This window comes from Lagopus leucura, unplaced genomic scaffold, assembly GCF_019238085.1.
Source record: "Lagopus leucura isolate 7727_CA_CO unplaced genomic scaffold, USGS_WTPT01 Super-Scaffold_739, whole genome shotgun sequence".
NCBI lineage: Eukaryota > Metazoa > Chordata > Aves > Galliformes > Phasianidae > Lagopus > Lagopus leucura.
Genome location: NW_024962255.1, coordinates 17,853,366 through 17,875,121, shown reverse-complemented (window position 1 = coordinate 17,875,121; position 21,756 = coordinate 17,853,366). Strand labels below are relative to the sequence as shown.

Here is a 21,756-nt window from a genome sequence, read left to right as displayed (position 1 = left end):
AATTTATTTTCTTCACCTTTGCTTAAGATTATTTGAAATAGATAAAAGTATCAGTGTTAATAAAACTTCTTACTTCATTTTAGCTCACTTCATTTTTCACCTAGCCTCCACTTTTTCTCCTAGTTCCATTTTGAATCAGATCTGCCTAAATGACTCTATGTTTTTGCCTGAGATAGCAGGAAGAGATGTGTTCCCAAGGATGCCAATTTCAGTCCCTAGTGTCTAAAATATGCATGCACTGCTCTTTGGCTCCTTCTGCTAAAAGAGAAAATCCGTTCTGCAGCGATAGCATTAAAGTTTAAATAATGCATTTCCCTATCTCATCTCTGAATCAAGAACCTCATTTCTTCTAGGCCCACAGATAGGAAAAATGATTGCCCAAGTTATTGCTTTTTAACATAGCTGATTCAGGAGGTCCTGTAGCTCCTAACTACAGAGTATATTTCTGTCAAAAGGGCAAGAAAAGTCTGGAATTGTAGAGGAACAGATAACAGAGTTAACAAAAAACACAGTAATCCTGCCAGGCTTTCACATCCCACCTTCTCCAAGAGCATCAAAGCAATTCAGACAAATTTGGTTGGAATATCTAGGAGCATACTCATGTCAAGATACAACTAGATGCATAGCTGTGTAGACAATACAATTAGAATCAAGAGACTCAGTGTAGACAGATCTAGCCCAGATTTAAACTCACCTTTTTTTCCACTCTTAAGTTTGAGGCACTGTGCTTTGCTCATAGAATACAAAAATTCAAACAACACATTGTATTCCAGTAATTTGTGACCTAGCAGGTCACATAAGCATTGTATTTTGATGCAGGGCACATTAACAGACTTATGATTTCAGTTAAACTAATCCCATACTTCATGCTAAGCAATTAATTTCCTGATTACAATGCATTTGGTGCATTGTAATCAAAGCAACAACACTTTGGTTCAGGGAAATTCATAATTCTTTTCATAATGATCATTAAGAAAGTAATAATATATTTGAAAGAGGCAATCATAAAGGGAAAGAACTTCATCTGCTATTTCCCTGTTTTGAAAGGTTTTGCAGCAGTAGCAGGTCTGTTAAATCAAGGGCATCAGAAAAGCCAGAAAAGCAAGGGTTGAAAAAAAATGTGCCATTTTGTTAGAGCAACAGATAGAGCAACCAAAAGCAGGTTTCCAGACAGACACAGAAATTGTGGACAGAAGGTTGCTCTGGAGGTCACTTAGGCCACTTCTCTGTCTGCAAGGTCTACCATAAGAACTAGACTAGTCCAGACTTCCCAAAAGATTCTGAACACTTGTTTTCTGGATATCTGTTCCTGTACTGCCCCACAATCTGGTGAAAAAGTTGTCATCAATCTCCATCCCAAATTTTTAAAGCAAAACTTGCAGGAACCATTTTTTGTTTTAAGCTCTACTCCCAAAGAGCTTTTTGTTACGTGACCTTTGAAACTATCCTTTAGCCAACTGATTGTAGGCTGCTACCAGATCCTTTCCGAAAGGAAAGAAGAACTGGGAACTTGGTTCTTCTCATAGTTCATAATGTTCAGAGAAGTCTTCGATTTGAGAGATTTACTGTTTTAAAGAGTTTTAACATTGATAATCTAAGCCTTGCTTGTTTCCAGTGTAAGACGTATTGCAAAAAGTTGGAAATCTTTTTTCAGATCATTCAAAGTTGTCTAGGTGTTCATCTGTCACCTTTTCCATTGCATTGCATAATGGTTTGTTGGAAACATGAAATTGCTATTAAAGATATTACTTTTCAATAGAATAGTGGACATGTTCAACGTCGTCACAGACCATGATATTATTAGCATCTTTGATATTTGTCAGCAGTAAACAAAAAACAAATAAAAAATACCAAGTTAAGCTTTCTTTATCTGCTATGAAGAATATTATACAGTTCTTTAAAAGCTTTTGCAGGTTACTTCAGCAAAATACCTACTTGAGTCTTTCTACTCAAGGGACACACTTTTAAATGAAGTCAAATAGTTTTCAGGGAGTTGCTACAGTAGTAGAAATCTTGCAGGCATACAGGTTCCTTTTATGTGTTCATCACTACAGAGGAGTGAAAAATGAAAGCCATCTTCTGCTGTTTGATTATGTCTGCTTAGTAAGCTTCTTGCCCCATTGAAATCTCTGACAGTTGTATTATAGCCTTTCCTCACATTGTAGCCACTCTCTAGAGAAGCACTCTTACAGCCTAAAATGGAAGATGGATGTTCCTGACCTATTTGTGGAACATGAGTAGAAAGAAGCAGACAGCAAAAGATTGATAAAGATACCCAGAAATTACCTAGTTTTATTGTGAAAACGTTCAAAGTTAAATTTTGTTTATATCATCTCCACTTTATCCCTCATTACTAAATATGCTTCTATAGAGTCATGCTGTTACTTCCACCCTCTCAGTCTAGAATTTTTGAGCATACTTACTGCTGCCTCTGAAGCATTATCTCCAGGAAGCCCAAGATATCATTATACTCATGTGTTCTCTGAATTTTAACTTAAATGTAAAATAATTGCTTCATTGATTTATTTGGCTCTACATAATCCCCGAACTCAAGTTTTTCCTGAGCTAATAATTTTTTCCCCAGAAGTACCTTTGAGTTTCCAGCTCTCTCCAGAGTAGATCTGGACCATCTACACAGCAGTATTCCCCATTATGCATTATCAGATTACCATGTACAAAAGACCTTTTCTAAAGCAGAATAAGAATTCTCTTCACAGTCAAAGTATTTGTTACTGTCTCCTAAGACCTCCAATGAAAGCTCTAACCACAAAGAGCTAAAAGACTAGTAAAACAAGATGGAAAGCACATCGCAGTAAGGTCCCAGGCCATGGTGAGTGAGGATCCACTCACATAACAGCAGTAGACACAGAAATAAGATAAAGAAATTGCTTACCTTTGGAAGGGCTGTAAGGTCCTCAGATAGGAGGAATCTCCAGATAAGATACCCTTGCCTTTCACTACCAACCCATAAATGAGATCTAGAAAGGGGTGGATCCTGGCTCCACTCCTTCTGGTCACTCAGATACTTTACTTGCACCTGCACTCCCATAGGTTGGCCCTGCCTTCCTACCAGGTGCTCAATCACTGGTTCAGGCCATAACTCAGCATTTCCATTACAACCAGTGATCATTTGCACCTAGAAAAACAGATAGAAGCACCTTCAGATGTTTTGAACTTGTGACCAATTAGCCTAGAAGCAAGGGTCATACATATCAAAATGAAATCCCTTCTGGTCATTAGATACTTGAATTGATATCTATTCACAGCCTACTCTTCAGTAACAGATTTTCTCCAGTTCCTATATATACATTTATTCTGGCTTGCCTTGTAAAGACAGTACAACAGCAGCTATTGATCCGAAAATGTACACCATGGTCTTTCTTGCTCTTTGGACCCTTTTCCAGAAACTCAGTTTTATACAGTAAGAGATTCTAACAAAAAAAAGTTGCAATCTAAACAAACTAGATCTGTATCTCAATGTTGCCAAAGTCCAGGATGATTAGATTTTGGGCTTTGATCCAGACCCATCTTTCTGATGAGTAAGAAAAATATATCAATCAGCTAGTTACAACAAGTCCTTGGCCTGTCTATAGTAGCAGAAGATGAGGAGGAGGAAAGAAGGATATGCCTTGCAGTAATTGGTGGGTGACAACATGCTGCGCATGCAGCCGGGGAAATATAGATTCATTCAATTCCCCCACACAGATTCAGCAACTTCAGTGGCGCACACACTCTTCCATCCCAAGAACCCAACATGTTTCATAGCCTCCAGCCATCAGCCTTGGCGCCAGCAGATGAATCATTTCTTCTATGAGCACCCCTACTGCAATAACTTATTACCATCCTCTGCATTTAGATAGTACTTGCCAATCCTAAGTTCCAGAACACTGCATGGAGGTAGATAGGGCCAGGGGCTCAATGTCTTGTGTGTGACCACAGAAGATGAGTCTGTATTACAGCTGGAGGCCTTTCCTCTACACTTCACTCAAGTTTCCTAACCCTTAGGGCATGTTAACTGCCTTTGTTATGTGTTAAGCAATCAGTGGTAAATACCTGTGACATACACAAAAATTTTTCTTCATTCCAAGCAGGTGACAGATACTTAATGAATTGTTTTCAGCATCGATTAGTAAGTAGATAATGTTTTTCTCTAGACCTCAGTCAGCTGATTTTTCTCTTCTGTCTCTCTAGATAGTTATTACTTTGTGACAAAGCCATTATAGATTTTGACCAATGTAAAAACATAACCCTAAGATCAGTAGTTTCCAGCAAGAGATCGGTACCTTAACACTGTTATCTGAAGACACCAGGAAGACTCTCTTACCTCAGTTCATCTAATTACAAAAGCCTTAATACCTGCAACCCTACAGCATCCCTAATCTTTTTAAGAGGCAAAATAAACTAGCTCCTCTTTAGCCCAGCTGGAGAACAAAATAAGAATGACAAGAACCAGCAGCAGCCCTTTTGTTCCCTAAGGGAAAAAAAATAAATAAATAAAGCAGTATAGGGTCATTATTGGACAGGATCTAGCCCCTAACACTACCTGAGATAAGTAGATAAGATCTTAAAGTTGTAGATTTTAATTAGAGCCTAGATCATTAAAGAAGTTTACGCTGATAAGGCATACCTAAGAGTAGACTAGGAAAAGGAAAACCACCCACACATAAATCATAGTCAGAATTAAGCCACAGTTAAGCTTACCAAAACCAAACGTTATCTAACCTCCAGGAAGACATACAATTAAACTAGCAAATTAGTCCATAGACTACAGCTAAGACTTCAATATCACAACATAACTGAACTACAAATCAGTATTTCAACAACCTAATCATGACACAAAATTCCAAGCCTAAGCTTAAATAGAGCTCCTGGGCCTAGGGGGTAGAGACCACAGGTAATACACTTACTACACTTCATAGCCTTATAACTGCAAGATGAACTTACTCTGTGTTTTTCAGGTTACGATTAGTATAAATCACAAGTGTCTAAAATTGTTAATACCTTTTCTATTTGCATAATCAATGAATATAAAGATGCTATAATTAATAAAAAAAAAAACAAAACAAAACAAAAAGAGCTTAGCAAAGCAGATTACAACAAAAAGACAATGAAGAGAATGCTTACCAACTCCCCCCATCCTAAGCTCGCTGCAAAACTCCAGAGAAATGATCTCTAGAAAAAAGCTTTTCCTAGTGGTAGTCAGCTCTTAAATGGGTCTAGGAGAGGTGGAGCCAGGCTCCACCCCGTCTGGCAACACAGGTGAATTGCCAACCACTGGCTGACTCACTGCTCACCTCAGGTGATCAATCAGAGGTTCAGGCCATTCCCATACACAGTTTTAGAAAAAAAAAAAAATAATAATAAAAAAAATAAAAAAAATCTAAGTCAGAAAGCTTGAGATAGAAGTGTTGTATGGTAATTATTGAGTCACAGCCTGAACCACTGATTGAGCACAGGGGGAAAAGACCTGGTCAGCCCTGGGAGCACAGGTGAAAGCAATTCAACTGTGAGTCCAGAAAGGGTGGAGCCTGGCTGCACATCTCTTAGATCTCATTTGAGGGCTGGTTGCCATTATGGAAGGATCTCTGGTTGAAGATTCCTCCCTTGTGGAGTTTCCTTTGTGAGCCTACATCTTCAGAGATGGGTGAGTGTTTTTCTTTTTTTTTTTTTTGGAACACATTTCTATTGTATTAGTTTTCTTGTCTTTGCATCACCTGTGATACTGTTCTATGGTGTTGGTCTTTCTGATTGTTATAGGTGCTAAGCTGAATTACTTAACTTTTTTTTCTGTTATATTGTCTTTTAAATGATGGCTTTCTATATAGGAAGCTGTGTACGTGCTTGTATAGATGCATATGGAAGGAGTATTTGGTAGCAGTGTGGAAAGATGTAGGTGGAAATGGGATCTGGATTACAGGTAAACTAGCATGTAGAGCGGGGAGCACATCCCTAAGCCTATTCCAAGAGTGGGGGGTTCTGGGATGTGATTATCTGATGATGGTATAACACGGGGTAAATGGTATAAGAAATTAAATATGGGAAGAACTCTGAGGCGCACAGGAAAACTAAGACCTGCAAATATTGAGATTTGTTGCTCTAGCTATCTTACTGAATGTAAGTTCAGTTTCAGTTTGAAAGGGCTGATAACTGTAGGACAAGGTGAAATGGTTTTAAGTTGAGGGAGGGGAGACTTAAGTTGCATGTCAGGGGGAAATTCTTTACAGAGAGAAGGGTGAGGTGCTGGAACAGGCTGTCCAGATTGCTTCTGGATGCCTTGTCCCTAGAAGTATTCAAGGCCAGATTAGATGGGGTTCTGGGCAGCCTGGTCTAGTATTAAATATGGAGGTCGGTGGCCTTGCATGTGGCAGGAGGTTGGAGATTCATGATTCTTGAGGTTCCTTCTAACCCTGATCATTCTGTGATGTAGACTTTAATAGCTAAATATTCCTGTAAGGTCTAATAATTTACGGAGCTTGTTCGTTACCTTTCTGTTGGACCTATTCTCAGTGTTTCTTTCAGGAAATGCTTCTTTAAATTGTTGGAGAATGGTACTGTGATTATCAATATAACTATTTGCTACTGAAAACTGCTTGCTTTTTTTCCTAGCTGGCAATTTCTAATAGCTTTTGTTTTACCTGACAGTTTAGTTGCCTGAAATACTACAGCTGGGAGAATAAAATACAGACTTCCAATATAATCTATGGAAAGTATGGATTTATCAACTCTTTAAAAATGATGTTTGTTTTGAAAGTTACTTTAAAAGATACTGTTAATGTTTATGTCAAAGGAAAACACTTCAAGTAGGAACAGATAGAATGCTTCTGTTTATGGTGATTACTTTTTCATATAAGAACAAAAATAATTTCAAAGCTAGCATTTATGGTTGAACTTGGCCATGAACATGATAATCAGTTATTCTTATATATATGTGTGTGCGTGTGTGTGTGTGTGTGTGTGCTCTTCCTAGAGAGGAAATCAAACTAAGTTGGTGACTTAGATGAAGTTTCACAAGTTTCTCACATGGTTAAAAGATCAACTATTTCTATTTCTTGTTATGTGTTATTGTACGCAGTTTTGGTTTTCTGATCAAGCTACAAAATGATGTGTTTAATCAGGCAAGGAAAACTAATAAAAATGGAGAAAGAAGGAGAATGGCTTTCAATCTATGAGCTGAGGCTGTATAGGAAGCTAGAAGTATAACTTATTTCAGCTTATGCTCTTACTGTTTATCCCAGCTGCGTCAGGCCACTTTCTGGGTATGGCACCGAAGAGATCACTACTGTGCTGAAGCCTGGTTAATAGAGATAATTAATGTGGAGGTAAATTTAGGAACACATGTATGCTAAACAAAGATACCTGTTCACATTCCATCTCAGCAGCGTGTAAATCTGAAATAACAGTCATTAACTCAAACAAATTTACATTTGATCAACACTTGATACAAGCAGGAAAGGGTCCGAAGCATCTCAGCCACTGCTGCAGCCTGCAAACTGGGAAGTAAGGTCTATATGGATGGCCAGAGAACCTCTTTCACTATTAGAGATATAATATGGCCAGTATTCAAGATCCAAGATGTGATGAATCTTCTTTCCAAAACAGCAAGTTGCCAATCTCAGATGCTTTTTGTCAACGCAACTCAGCAATGCAAACTTGCAGGGTATGCACTTGCCAGGGAGATATTTACCCATACTGCAGAAAGGCATACTACACAAGAGATAAGGATTGTCAGGAAGTGATTAGGCTATGAACAGCTTTAGGGCAGGATGTGTCAGTTGAATTCAATTATTATCCAACTATCAATTTATAGCTTATGCATACTAATTAGCAGTATCTAACTATTTCATCAACTGTTTTTTTTTTTTGTTTGTTTGTTTTGCATTCTGAACTGTGAACTTTGCCTTCTACCCAAGTTCAGGTGAAGGAGACCTTAGCAAGGAATACAAAAACTGATGAAGGATCAGTAGATATCTTTGCCTTGTACCCATCCCACCAGTACAGGGAAGAGCTATTTTTCTTCCCTGCATTAACTGTTGTTTCTGTCAGCTCCCTGGCTCTCAACAGAATCCCTACCCAGAAGGGCTGCAGCCCGTGTGCTGCCTGAAGGCAGCTCAGAAGCAACCCAGCACGCCTCTGCCCTATTGACCAGCACAATTTGTATTTCTTCTGAGGCACCACCTTACCAGATGCGCAAGCTCTTCAGCATGTGCTTTGTGCCCTTATTTCTCCTCGCTCAGTCTGGGAGACATTCAGCTCTCAATGCTTGTCGAATCGAAGTGTCTGTTGAGCGCGACAGAGTGAAGATGCAGAGGGGGGGATGCAGGATCAGCGCTGCTCTCTGAAAGAGGCATATTAATAACACTGATGCACGGCCAATTAGCAGGAGGAGCCAGGTCCAGCCTTCGTGTCTACGTGCTAGAGATTTATCGGCAGTAATTACCGAGGCACTTAATGCTTAGTTTGGATGGGAATTAATTCGAGGCCAGATAAATAATGCATAACGGTTTATTTAGCCCCACGTGAAGCGTCGCCCCTGAGGCAGAGCTGGGAGTGGAGCGGCGGAGAACGGCGGGCGATGCGCGGGGCGGTGGCTGGGCGGGAGCATGCTGAGCCCCAGGATCCGGCAGGCCAGGAGAGGTGAGTCCGACAGGCGAGGGGGGAGACGCTTCCCGGGCGTCCCGCTGATCGACGGGAGGGCTAGGGGAAATAAAGGGTAAGAGGGGAGGGACCTGTCCGCCCGAGTCGTCTGCAATGTCAGGGCAGCACAGCAGGGGTAATTCAAAAACTGAATTCCATTGTGGGACTTGATGGAGTCTTCGTACCCCCGTGGTTATTGTCGATGTTGTGTTCCTAATGCTGAAATTCTTGATAGAGGTTGGAGACAGGTGTGACAAGTTCACCTGCGGCATGTTGGAGAAGCAGTTTGTTCAATTCCTACAGGGCAGGAAGCAGAAGGGGGGGAAAGTAGATCAGTGCGAGCTGCTGGCAAAAACAAAGGAAGGAAGGAAAACCTGCCCTGGGTTTGCTGCAGCTGCTTAAAGCAATCATTCATACCTGTAAGATGTAGTGTGGTATTTGTAAAGTGACCAGGTAGAGCTGGGCACAATCAGTGCCTCTATGCTGGCTCTCCTGGAGGTGATGCTGTGGCAGGGGAAGTACTGAGTACTGTGTGATTTCCTGCTGCAGCACCAGCTCCTCGCTTGACATGGCATTTGTTGAGCATCATTGCTGTTCACAGCCTAATGGCAGTCTCAGGAGGATATCTTCCTGCCCATCAGAAACAGAACCAGATTAATGTAATTTCAGAGCTAAAGCAGATACAGTCAGAAGAGTATATAAGGATTTGGTTTTTCTTCAGCCATGTCAGTGTAATAAAATAGTAAAGTGCCAGTGGTTCCAGCTACTGTGGTTCTGAAACAGATTCTTTCAGCAGAATATCACATCAGGTCACGTGTGTAAAAGTGATGTTTCACTCTGATTACTCCTTAATTACCGACAGCCTATTAAATAGCAGTATCTTAGATGGCTTCCTGCCATCTGGATTGTATATGTACAGTCTCGCTCACAATGAATTCATATGTACTTCTATTTAAGCTGCATGATTTTCTATAAGTTCAGCAGATCTTTTGTAGGTGCTGCCACTTTGCCATTTCCCTTCAAAGGTGTGCATCATCTTCCAGTCTTCAACGTATTTAATATCTATCTAGCATTCCTGTGTTATTAATATTGTGGTGAGGCAATTGCAAGCTCATGAGACTAAAATGGTACAGGAACTCTGGCAGGACAGGGTACACAAACTTTCAAAACTATGTGCTGTGCTTTCACATTCTTTAATTAATCAAGAAGAAAAAATATATATTGTAGTCTGTTTATGGGGCAGGTATCCTAAATTGCTGTGGATTACTGATGCTCAGGGGACAAACTGTAGTGTGCCTTTGTGATTCAATTTCAACTTATAGCAGTATATGTTTAGTTCATTAATTGTGCAGTGGTAAGTTTATTTCTAAATGAATTTACAACTCACAGGAAGAGTTGTCTTGATACCTTTTGAAACTTAAGGAATTTTCCTACTTCTACAATGCCTTGGTGAAGCATTGGCAAGCTGTTTCAGTGCTTACCAAGCAGGGCCTAGTCCTGCAAGGCTTTTCCATAGCTCTTATTCACAGGAGCTGTGAATAAAGAGTGCTGAAGATGCTGAATTACTCTTGAAGGTAAGTGTTCCATCTTGCAAGACAGATGTGAATGTAAAATGGTAGTTAACGCTCCCTGGACTCTCGGTTGGGATTGTTAATGAATATTCATGTAGCAAAGGGTGGGTAAATAAAGTACTGAAAGGGGCTGTGAGCATCTTTTGCTGGCAGTATGCATCAGCAAGGTCTGGAGATCTGCAAGATGCTGCTTGAGCTTTGCTTACTGCAAATTAGAGGCAAGCTGTTAGCTCTGCCAGTGAGGACAAAGTCTTGTAAGGGAGGCAGTGTGATTTCTGCAGGCAGGCAGAATAAAGAGAAGGGAATGGGGAAGGATGCTCTGGATACAAACTGTGGGTTCACTTGGGTGTGGTGGGTGTCAAAAATTAACTGAACCTAGAGATGCATTTGGTAAATTTATTGTGCTTGAATTGCTAAAGCAACCACGTCTGCGTTTGCTTCGGGTTCCCTGCATCTATGCAAGTAGGTCCTGGGTTTAAGGACAAAGTCTTCAAAGTATTGAGTCCAGACTTCAGCCTGACATCTGGGGTGTAGATCTTAATATCGCTGAAAGGTGCAGTAGAGAACAAAGGTAATTGCTTTACTAGAGGTAACTGTCAGGATAATGTGGAGCTTGCCATTCCATCAGCATCTATAACTCAGATGCATGCATTCAAGGGGTAGATTGTTTTCATAAGTCCTAGAAAGGCATAAAATCTCACAGACTGAAAATCTTAATGTGCCTAAATGAGCCTTCTGCAAAAGCATTCATCCTGGTTAGACCTGAATGGCTTTTGCATTATTTTTTCATATACAGTGGCTTATGTACAGCAGTTGACTGAGTCCAAGATTGTGAAAGAAGTAACTGCAGTAGAAAAATCTCTTATCTTCACATTCTTTCCTGTCACTTACCATGATGCTCCACAGAAATGCTGTCTTCCAGAGGCAAGGGAACTTTTAAGTGTGCAAGAGCATGAAAAGCAGCTTTCAGACTCCTTCTGTCTCAAGAAATGCTTTTTTTTTTTTTTTTTTTTTCCATTTCTCCTTACAATTTGGAAAAAATGAAGCAAAGCGTTTGCTTGTTGGCTTGGAAATTCTTAACAGGTTATAACTGAGAGTTGCATTTAAATGGACAAAGAAATGTCCATTTAAAAGCCAGACTTCACAACAAGCTTGTGCATTTGTTCTTCAACAGGTGTTACGGGGTTGCCCTCTAAAACAAGGTTAGCCTACTGACGTGATAGGTTCCTTGCATTATTCCTGTTTTCAGCACAGACTGTCACAGCTGTATAGGCACAAAGAATAAACCCCTTCTCACTGGGACTTTGTTCTCGTGAGTGCCTGACATGATGGAACTGTCTGCACTTCTGATCTAATATCTCTGTTTGGCTGCACATTCATGCATCTATTAAGACTAGAAAAGATGATGGGGCACATCTTGGCTAGCTAGCCTGTTGTGGGCAGACTTTTTCTTCAGATATCCTCCAACATTCCTGTAGTAGAACGGCATTCTCATTCTTTTTTCCTTCTCTCAAACTCATAATAATCCAACTTTAATAACAAGTGGGCTTTAGCATACATAAAACATTTCTAATAGTGATGTAAGTAATCTTGCCAGGAGGAACTTCAGAGGGTTAAGTATTATTACACCCCTTTGGGAGTGTGCATGTGTACAAAGTAAGCTTCATGTGTCTGCAGTGAGGACTGGTAGCTTTGAATATTCAGTGGTTTTGCAATGGTGTCATATTTTTAATGGAAGTGAGGTGTTTTTTATTACAGGAGCATGAATAACTCTACACTTTAACAGCTTTTTTTATGGCAGTAAGGATGCATGATTGTATGATCTGTCTGTCAATTTCCATCCTAATAATTTTGGAGCTGGTTGGCTGAATCCAGACAGATTTGAAAGCAGAAAGGTGTGTCAAAACACATTTGACTCCGATAATCTATTTTACGTCATTCCATTACTTAAGTGGCCACAACTTCACAGCTATATCTTAAAACTTCACAATTCATAATGGATTTACCTTTACACATGATACATTTCACACTTAAAAATTTACACTCTGAACTAAAGAAAGTTAAAAGCAGAACTGGGGCTTGTTTCAACTTCCCAAAGTTTAGTGTACTATGGAAAAAATAAGGAATTTTTAAAGGAATGAGAGGATTCTAAGGAATCCTTTCTTATTCAGCAGCTTTTCACTGGACATTTTCTGTCATCCAAGCACATCTAATGCCATGAGAACTCACCAGCTAAGAAGGGCTTAGATGTCTGAATGCAAACTTGCAGCCTTACTTCTTGAGCAGATGGAGGGCAACAGGTTAATAGAATTAACATACTGGTATAAAATTGGGTTTGCCTGCAGGAACTTTCTCTGTACTAGAAACTTGGAGTGGTCGGGATCATACCTTTAGAAATTTCTTGTCTAAAGGAAATTAAATCATTAATCACTTCTTCAAGGCTGTTGTAATCACAGCAGAAGGCTTTCAGAAGTTCTAATCTAGCATTGGTTTGTCAGGCTTAAGAACAAATTTTGATGATCTTTAACACTCATGGAAAAATGACAAGGGCATTTTTAGTACACTGAAAGTAATTATGTCTGTTTCTGTCAGTAGATGGTGCTTAGTCAAAATCATACTTGGCCTAGCCAGTTAGTAGTCCTTCAGTATCGCTGACATGCTTTAGGTTAAAGGGGTTAGACTTTATCTATCAACAACATAGTCCCAGTAGCAGGCACAGATAGCAGGACAGTCTGTACAATGAGCAAAGATGAGGAGAGACCCAACAAGGGAATGACAGAAAGTGGTTAAAGGAGATTTCAACAAAAAGGAACAACAACAAAAAAAGCTTGAAACTCAGTTTATGAACTAAAATATGGCAGAGATAAAAGGAACAGTGAAGTAAATATATTTCATAAGGGCCCAGAAGCAGCTGAACAGTCTCAAGTGCACTCTGGATTCTGTTTGCTGAGGTAACAACCCTCCAGCTTCTAGCTTTCCTCTGAGTTCTCCACAAAGAGAAGCCAATCCTGCTATCCTGTGCACAGCAGTTCAGTGTAGTATTTCTATTTTCTTCTGGTGTACATGCAGAACTGGAGATATCTAGCCCCTCAGCTCCTGCCATGTTAGTGATTTCTCTACACAAGTGCCAGAGCCATAGTGGTGAGCAAGCCCTAGGCCTCAGGGACTGCCAGGTGCAGGCTCTTCAGGCTGTGCCGTCTTCAAAATCATGCTGTGCAGAGAGCTCTTGTTTCCCTGACCAGTGAAAGGCAGAAAAGGAGAACTGCTGCACTTGTAGTCCCCTTCACCAAACCACAGTTTCACAGCTGCAGCCTCTCAGCTTTGCAAAGAGGGGCTGTGGAGGACTCTGAGCTCCACTCAGCAGCTCTGCTTCGAGCTGATGTTGCATACAGCTATCCCAAGCATGTGGGAGGCCAGCACCTTGGCACCTCCAGCTTACCAGCTTACCAAACAAGTGATAACACCCAGCAACTCCTGCAACCAAAGTAATCAGCCCTGGAGCTCTGAACTCCCCCAAATGCTTCCCTTAGCTCCTGAGAGCCCACCAACACAGCTGGGAGCACACCTTCCTGCAATCACTGTGACCAGCTGCAGCTGGTGTGGGAGAGCCACCATTATAGGAGAAGCCTGGCTGCAAGGAGGAGGCATGCTGCAGCCCTTCCTTAAAAGAGCAGTCTTTTGGGACAGGAGAGGTAGTTTCGGGAGCTGTACTCCAGAGAGGTATGTGGGTGAAGGGCTAGCATGAAGTGCTGGGAAATGGGATTTCATTCATGATCCATGTTTTGTAAGCTTTTGCAGGAAGGACTCTGTGAGGTGTTGTGGGAGTCAGTTCTGCCTGTGGTGTGGATCTGGGCTTTCTCTGTTTTGGAGAAATGTGAGGTGATGTTTCTGAGTTGAGCTTAAAATACTGAGAAAATAGTACAGGGGGTGCTGAGGGATGCATCAGGGTTGGAGCCTGGTGTGATGCTCAGCAACAGCTTGTGGGTGCCACAGGGGCAGAGGAAGGATTAGGCCCAAGCTGGAGAGTAGAGCTTGGGGCATTTAACTTGGGAGACCTGTGTCTCTGCTGCATCTATATCTGGTTCAGTGATGATATGCACATACAGGTTTGTGGTGTAACTCCAGAGGGATATTTAGCTACCTGCTACTACTCAGTGGCGTGTTTTATTAAGAAGGACTCAGGGTGGTCAAAGAGGTAATCCCTGTGTTGAGGTGCGCATCTCTTTCCATATGGGGTTCACAGTGTGACCTGAAGTGCTACAGCTAAAGCTTTCTGTCCTGGCCTGAAGGCTTAAGCAGGAGACCATTATTCTCAGGAAACACCTTGAAATTCTTCAGGCTTATTAGGCACAGGTGGTCTGAATTTGAAATAATGAACTATGGTTTTGCCTTGTAAAGAAAGGGATGCTGCTGAGGGGAGACAATGTGAGGCGGAAATTAAATATTAAAACTGAAAAAGTCATATCCTAAATTAGTTGTAAAACATCTGGGTGAGTGCAGTGTGGCAAAGAGCACACTTAGAAGCATTAAAAAAAAAGCTAGTACCTCCCTCCTGAGAGGGCTGTCACCTGCTACTTCCAGTGCTTATGTAAATGTATTTCTGAATTGCAAGGCCCCATGGTAACTACAAGGCAAGCATGGTAGTACAAACAGTACTTGCTTTTTTCAGTTCTGTATGTTAGGCAAAGGTAATTTGAGGCAATGATGTAGGTCCTCCCACACTCTGGTGGTGGGGAAACCCCTTAACAAGTCTACAGTAAGAGCCATCTGGTAAGCGGGAGGAGGAAAGGATCCTTGCCTAGGTCTGCATGTGTTCAAGTTTTTTAAAACTAATATGGAGGAGGAAAACTAATGCAAAGTGTCTTTTCTAATGTGTATTCCTTCCACTGTGTGACTGCTTCTCTGTGTGACCAAAAGAGTAAATTGACCTTAATAAAGAGCTAAAGAGAGGAGGTGAGAGCTATTCTTTGGAGGTGAAAAAAAGTTCCTTGGAGCATCTTTTCTCTTAGTGCATGTGATTAAAGTTATTTGTGCTTCAGTCAGATAATTGTCTTTTTTGAATTTGTACTGAAGTTCATAAAAACAAAAAAACAACAAATCTATGTTGTATAGGCTAGATGTCAAGGAAGCTTCATACAGTGGTTCTAAGGTGAACTGATAATGCTGCAGAGGTAAAGATGGGATCTATCATGACGACTTTGGGAGAACTGTAGGTAAAGGATTTCATACCTGAATGCATACCCCTTGTGGACTTCCAGTTTAGTAGGAACCACCTTTACCTTAATTAGGAATAGGAAGGGAAGCCATCCAAGGGTACCAGGACAGGCTGGAGAAGTGGGCCCATGAAAACCTAATGGGGTTCAATAAGGCCAAGTGCAGGGTGCTGCACTTGGGTCAGGGCAATCCCAGGTATTTATACAAACTGGGGGAAGATCTGGAGCAGCCCTGCAGAGAAGGACTTGGTGATCCTGGTAGACAAGAAGCTGGGCATAAGCCAGCAGTGTGAGCTTGCAGCCTGGAAGGCCAATTGTGTTCTGGGCTGCATTCAAAAAGGGGTGGCCAGAAAGAGGAGGGAGGTGATTGTCCCCCTCTACTCAGCTCTTGTGAGGCCCCATCTGAAGTACTGTGTCCTGTACTGGGGGCCCCAGGCCTGGAAGGACATGTAGCTCTTGGAGTGGGTCCAGAGGAGGGCCACTAAGATGATCAGAGGGCTGGAGCACCTCTCATTTCAGAAAAGGTTGAGGGAACTGAGATTGTTGGACTTGGAGAAGAGAAGGCTCTGGGAAGACTTCATTGTGGTCTTCCAGTACTTGAAGGCAGCACATAAACAGGAGGGGGAATGGCTGTTCACAAGGGTGCATAGTGATAGGACAAAGGGGAATGGTTTTGAACTGAGACAGGCCAGGTTTAGATAAGATATTAGGAGGAAGTTTTTCACATTGATGGTGATGATGCACTGGAACAGGTTCCCCAAGGAGGTTGTGGATGCCCCATCCTTGGAGGCATTCAAGGCCAGGCTGGATGTGGCTCTGGGCAGCCTGGTCTGGTGGTTGGTGACCCTGCACGTAGCAGGGGGTTGAAACTAGATGATCATTGTTGTCCTTTTTAACCCAGGCCATTCTATGACTCTAACTAGTGATATCTTGTTATAGACACAGCTGAATAATTTCAGTGAGGTACTTATGCCCAGAGTGAGATGTGGTAGTAAGAATTGCTAGATTTCTATTATTGTCCCCAAAATCAGTAAACTTGTCACTAAGTCAAGCCACTGAGTTGTACAGAGAGGGAAATAGGCACTGTTTGTGCATTGAAAACAGGTGCAATGAGTGTTGAAACAGGTACACTGCACTGTTGGTATAATTCCCTAAGAACTGTTTAGGGATTAATACCTACTCGATGTTGGGGTGAGATAAATAAGGAATATAAAGTTATGGAGGAATCTTGGGAGGCTTTACTACTGAAAGTGTCTGGGCAGTGTTATTTCAGTGTTACTGCCAGTTGCCAACAAAGAAGTCTTCATGAAGTGTTTTGTATCTCTAGTTAGTATTTTTCAGTTCCAAATAATTTTGGGAGACTACATGGAACTTACAGAGTGTGACAGACAATTCTAGTTGGTTAGGGTAACAGCCATGGTGGCACCTACTGTGGTATCTCAATAATATGGACCATGTGCTTTGTGTGTCACAGGTAGCAAATATGTTATAAACACAGGTGAATGAGGAGTATATGTATAGCTTGAGCTGTTATTCTGCAGCAGACCTGTGTGCTGTATCTGTAGTGCTGAGGAGCTACAGGCTTGATTCCACAGTGCTTGGTGCTGCACAAGTTTGTGGTATGGTTTTTGCTAAAATACGAGTGTTATGATGAGAACCTTTTGTTAGCACCTCAGTCTGCTACAAGCTTTTAAAGTCTTAAAGCCATACTCACTGGGAGGATTATCAGAGGCTTTCACTCATGGGTGTTCAACCTTTTGGTTTGCCTGGACCACCTTGAGTCAAGAGGAATTGTCTTGGGCTGCATGTATGTAAGTTGCTCTGAAAGTTGTACCTCCTATTTGACTTTGTGAAAACCAAAACAGATACAAAGAGCACAGTAACTCTGCTTGATAGAGCAAATAAATTCTCAGATAGAGAACATTATTTTTTCATGTAGTCACCACGTTAGCTGTGCATTTTCACCTGTTATGAACAAGAGTCTGCATGCCATGCTTGTGAAAACCTGTACCAGTGGAGTGCTAAAACATACCACTCACTGTACTCAAATTCAGTGTTCTGTCTCCATAAATGTTCGGCAAGTGTCAGTAGGGGCCATTTTTCCACGTGGAGGAATTCAATTCTGCACCTTTGTTTCACATGCGCTTGCATATCAGATGCCATTTTGTCAGACTGCCCCTTTGCTGCCATCTATTGTGCAGTGACAAAATGGTATGGAGGCATCACTTTTGGAATAGCCTTTGTAGAATATATAATATACTTAATAAATTTTGTTACTTACTGCTTTTTATTAAAGTAGTAAAAAAAATAAAAATGTAAAACCTTGTTTTTGTGAAACTAATGCATAAGTCTGGTTTGATTGAAGTGGTTGCAATTCATAGTGAGTTTTTAAGGTGCTCGTCAGAAATTTTTTTAGGAAATTCTACTTTTCCTGTGTTTCATCCTTGACAGTAGTTGTTCACAAATGTGCGTACTGCCAAAAGCAGTGACATAAGGTGTGACTGTGAAGTGAGGATATCTTTCTTTTATACAAGACTGTTGAAGAGACGTGATTAGGTTTTTGAGCTGAATATCTGATTGCAACTCTATGCACACTTAGAAAAATGTATTTATGTTGAATGAAAGTGGAGTTGCAAATATACAGAAATATGATTTTTTTTTTTTTTTGCAGTCTTGAAATATTCTCAAATTCCTTTATTAAAACAAAAAGCACAGCTGCATTTTTTTTTTTTTTTTTTTTTTGGCCGGTCACAGGACAGCCAGTGAATCAAAATTCTTAAAATTATCTACCATATTTCAAGTTAGCCCTGCACTGTGCCTTCCTTATGCCCTGGTTTCAGCCCAGGTATGGTTAATAGTGCAGTAATGTTCAGTTGGTGCTGCGTAGCCACTGCCATAATGATGTGCGGTAGGGAGGACATTGCAGTGTGAGCTGTGCAAGGTTGTGAGAGTTGGACATCACGTTATTTTCACTGGTTGTAGGGAGGACGCAATCTATTTATACAGTCTTCTGTAATCATAGAATGGCCTGGATTGAAAAGGACCTTCAAGATCATTTAGTTTCAGCCCCCATGCTGTGGGCATGGTTGCCAACCACTAGACTAGGCTGTTCAGAGCCACATCCAGATTTGCCTTGAATGCTTTCGGTGATGGGGCATCCTTCTCTGACTGATTTGTCTTACTAAAATTGTAGGGAGAGAAAAATCTGAGATCACTTCCTGGCATTCCAGGGAGTAACTGTTCCTATAGAAAGACCTGAGCTTGTTGGTGAAGCGTAGAAACGTACCGTGGGTGGATAAAAAGGAATAGGAGTGTGGGTATAGAAAGAAGGGAGTAAAACTTCACTCTTGTGGAAACAGCGAGCTGTAGCTCAGCATGTTTGCCCAAGGAATTACAGAGCTTTGCCAGCAGTGGGATGTGAGTTAAACAGAGCTTGTCAAGTAGGCAGTTATAGCTAACCAGATGGAGATGATGAATGGTTTTCAAGAGATGCTTCCAAAGTTCCCTGTGAGCAGAGAGCTTGTGCTTGGCATTGCTATAGACTTGTAGTGCCTTTTAACAATAGGGGCATGCTTTAAAGTGACTCAGCAAATGCATATAATCTTAGTGCTCTTTTGTCCTCTGAACAGTCTGTACTGGTTCTATTGGGAATTATCACAGCATGGTGCAGACCTGAACATTAAAATGGAGTTTTGCTGGGAACAGGTTTCTGTACTTAGACTGCCTATCAGTGGTCCATAACTCATCCTTGCAATAACAAAGGGCACAGCAGGTTGAATTTGGGGTTCTGATGTACCGACTGCAGGGTTTAATTGATTACTAAGAAGAAGAGGTAAAAATATCCTACACTTTGCTTTTTTCAGAAAAAAAGGTAAGAAATAAAGTCATTGTATCTCTTGATAATGAAGCTGACCTGACCCTTCCATCTACTGAGATAGGTTGACATCTGTAACAAACTGGCCAGCTAGCCAGTCTCTTTCAGAACTTAAAAAATGAAGTTTGTAAGTGCTATGTGAGTGACTGGTGTTGACTTAATAGCAGGAGCTTGTGGCTCTGTAACCTTGCCTGAGAAGTACAAAGTATTGCTTCTTGTGTCACTGGCTTGACCAAGTCTATGCTAAATGTCTTACTACACCAAACTTCTTCATCCGCCTATTTCTGGGAAAGGATGCCGGTGTTAAATAAGAAAAACTTGGGAGTGTGAAAGGTGAATTCTAATGGTTGTACTGTTTTTTGTGCATTCTTTTACAGAGTACATATTGCTGCACAATCAGCAGCAGGCATTGAAAGGAAAGCCTAACCATTATACTCTCAATACTGTATAATCTGTTGAAGGCTGAAGGGGCAGCAGTTAGTGTGCTAAGTGGATGATGTCTTTCTTCCTTGTACTGAGTTTTCTCTGTACAAGCTCTTAACTGACATGTCCTATTTGCATTCTTATTTGCTATTTACAGATGTGGCTGGGCTGCTAATCCATGTATGCTAAGAGTAATATATAGTATATATTACTCTTATATATAGTAATATATGTATGCTAAGAGTAATAATAAATGGGTGCAACAGCTAAGACTTAATGACTCATCATTGAAAACTTAGTTTGTAATAATGGTCTCTGTTACCAAAAGCATCTACCGTCTGTTCTGTGGAGTGTATGCCTCTGTCCTCAGTCTCAACTTCTGGGCCAACAGAGAGATTTTATGGGTTGTCTTCATAGGGATGTTTATGTAAGTAAATATTTTGGATTAATGAGATGCTTTGGAAACAGATATCCACTTGCAAGGTGGTGAAATGTCATGGTTATTTTGAACGCTACTCAAGACTAATTCCTTCATGTAACTACCATCAAGCTAGTGTGTGTCTTGCCTTATTGGATTCTGATAGTGTTCTATAAATCAGTAATATAGGTGGAAAGTGGGAATATGGGAACACATTTGACAAAAAAATTGCTGAATTGAAGATGCATGCATCAGCTCTGAGCTAACTCTGGCTCTGGAAAAGCTACATAAATATAATAAATATATATTATTATTTATTATATAAATTTGAGTGTTGTTCTGCCTGAGCTAGTAAACCTTGAAAGAAGCCTGAGTTCATGGCATTGCGGTTCTGCACAGTTTTCGGTACCTGATGGTGTTATGTACACAGTGTTGTGTGGGTGTCCTAACCTGCTAGCTAGTGAGAAATCTCGCCTCCTGTTCTGCCAGGATGTGCACCTTTTAAAATTTGCTGCTATGTAAAATTTATACAACCTGATTCTTATAACTCCTTGGTACGCTTGCAGTTCCCTTCTCTTTCCCTGTTATCAAAGAACTTGGGCTACTGAACAGTGAGTTTCTTTATCATATTCTTACTGCTGGCATAACTTAACAAACCAAGTATGTGCTATGAAACATTTTACAGTGCATTTGTGGAAAGTAGGATGTCTGAGCTTTTCTATTTTATCTGAGGTTTTCAGTTGTGCCAGTTATGTCTGGGCATGTCTGGGGAGATGCTGCAGTCCCAGATGGTTGTAATGCAGTTCTTAATTTTTCCACCACTATGATGCTGACATTTGTGTTGTACGGGCTCTCTGTTTTATACTGGCTGATCTCTGAGCCCTTGTGGTTGGGTCTACTCACCAGACCCTGACTGCAGCCTGTCTGTTGTGCAGCTGGCGCACTTTGGCAGGCTTTGTTTTGTTCAAGGTATGTGCAGGCTGTAGTTTGAGTCCATCTTTCTTGGAGTCCATTTTGGTGATGTGAGATTGTGTTAGGCTTCACAACAAATTGAAGAAAAGTGGTATAACATAACACCTTGTCTTGGCCTTAGTCATGTTCTGCTTTTAGGGTACTATGTCTGAATTTAATATATGTCCTATATAAACTTAATATATTTGCCACAAAATGTGGGCGAATGCTTGGCTGTGTAGCAACCTGATGGTTCTGTACAGATTGCTACTCTATTTGGCTTCAGGGAATAAAAAAGTCATTGTCAGTTTATTTAAACTTTTTTTCTAGTTGCCTAGGTCTGATCCCTAATCAAGCATTCTGCCTTTAATTTTTGTTGTATTTTAAGATGATAAATTCTCAAATTGTTTTGAAAATGTCTTGGATTCTTTTGTGCTGATTGGCTGTGGTATCTTAGCAATCAAATGCAAACATAGATATGTGCTAGAGACAGAAAACAAATATGAAGGGAATAATTTCTCCCAGCTTCTTTGGAAGGAAATGCAATATCATGGTGCTAGTGCATCCTTTTTATTCAAAAAGTATATTAATGAACAGGCAACATTGACTACAACTACAGTATAAGTTCTCTTCCTTTTACGACTAGTATTTTAAACAAAGACTATATCAGAA

The 21,756-nt window shown here is 40.8% G+C and overlaps 1 protein-coding gene across 1 annotated transcript in view; it reads left to right on the top strand.

Annotated features, from left to right (window-relative positions):
• The first annotated feature begins 5,604 nt into the window (after positions 1-5,604).
• The window catches only part of ARHGAP22 (Rho GTPase activating protein 22), a 140,450-nt gene continuing 124,298 nt past the window's right edge, over positions 5,605-21,756 (top strand). Inside the window, exon 1 of the mRNA XM_042863396.1 lies at positions 5,605-5,644. Within this exon, the coding sequence (XP_042719330.1) occupies positions 5,641-5,644 (4 nt within the window). The 5' untranslated portion in view covers positions 5,605-5,640. The remainder of the gene's footprint in view (positions 5,645-21,756) is intronic.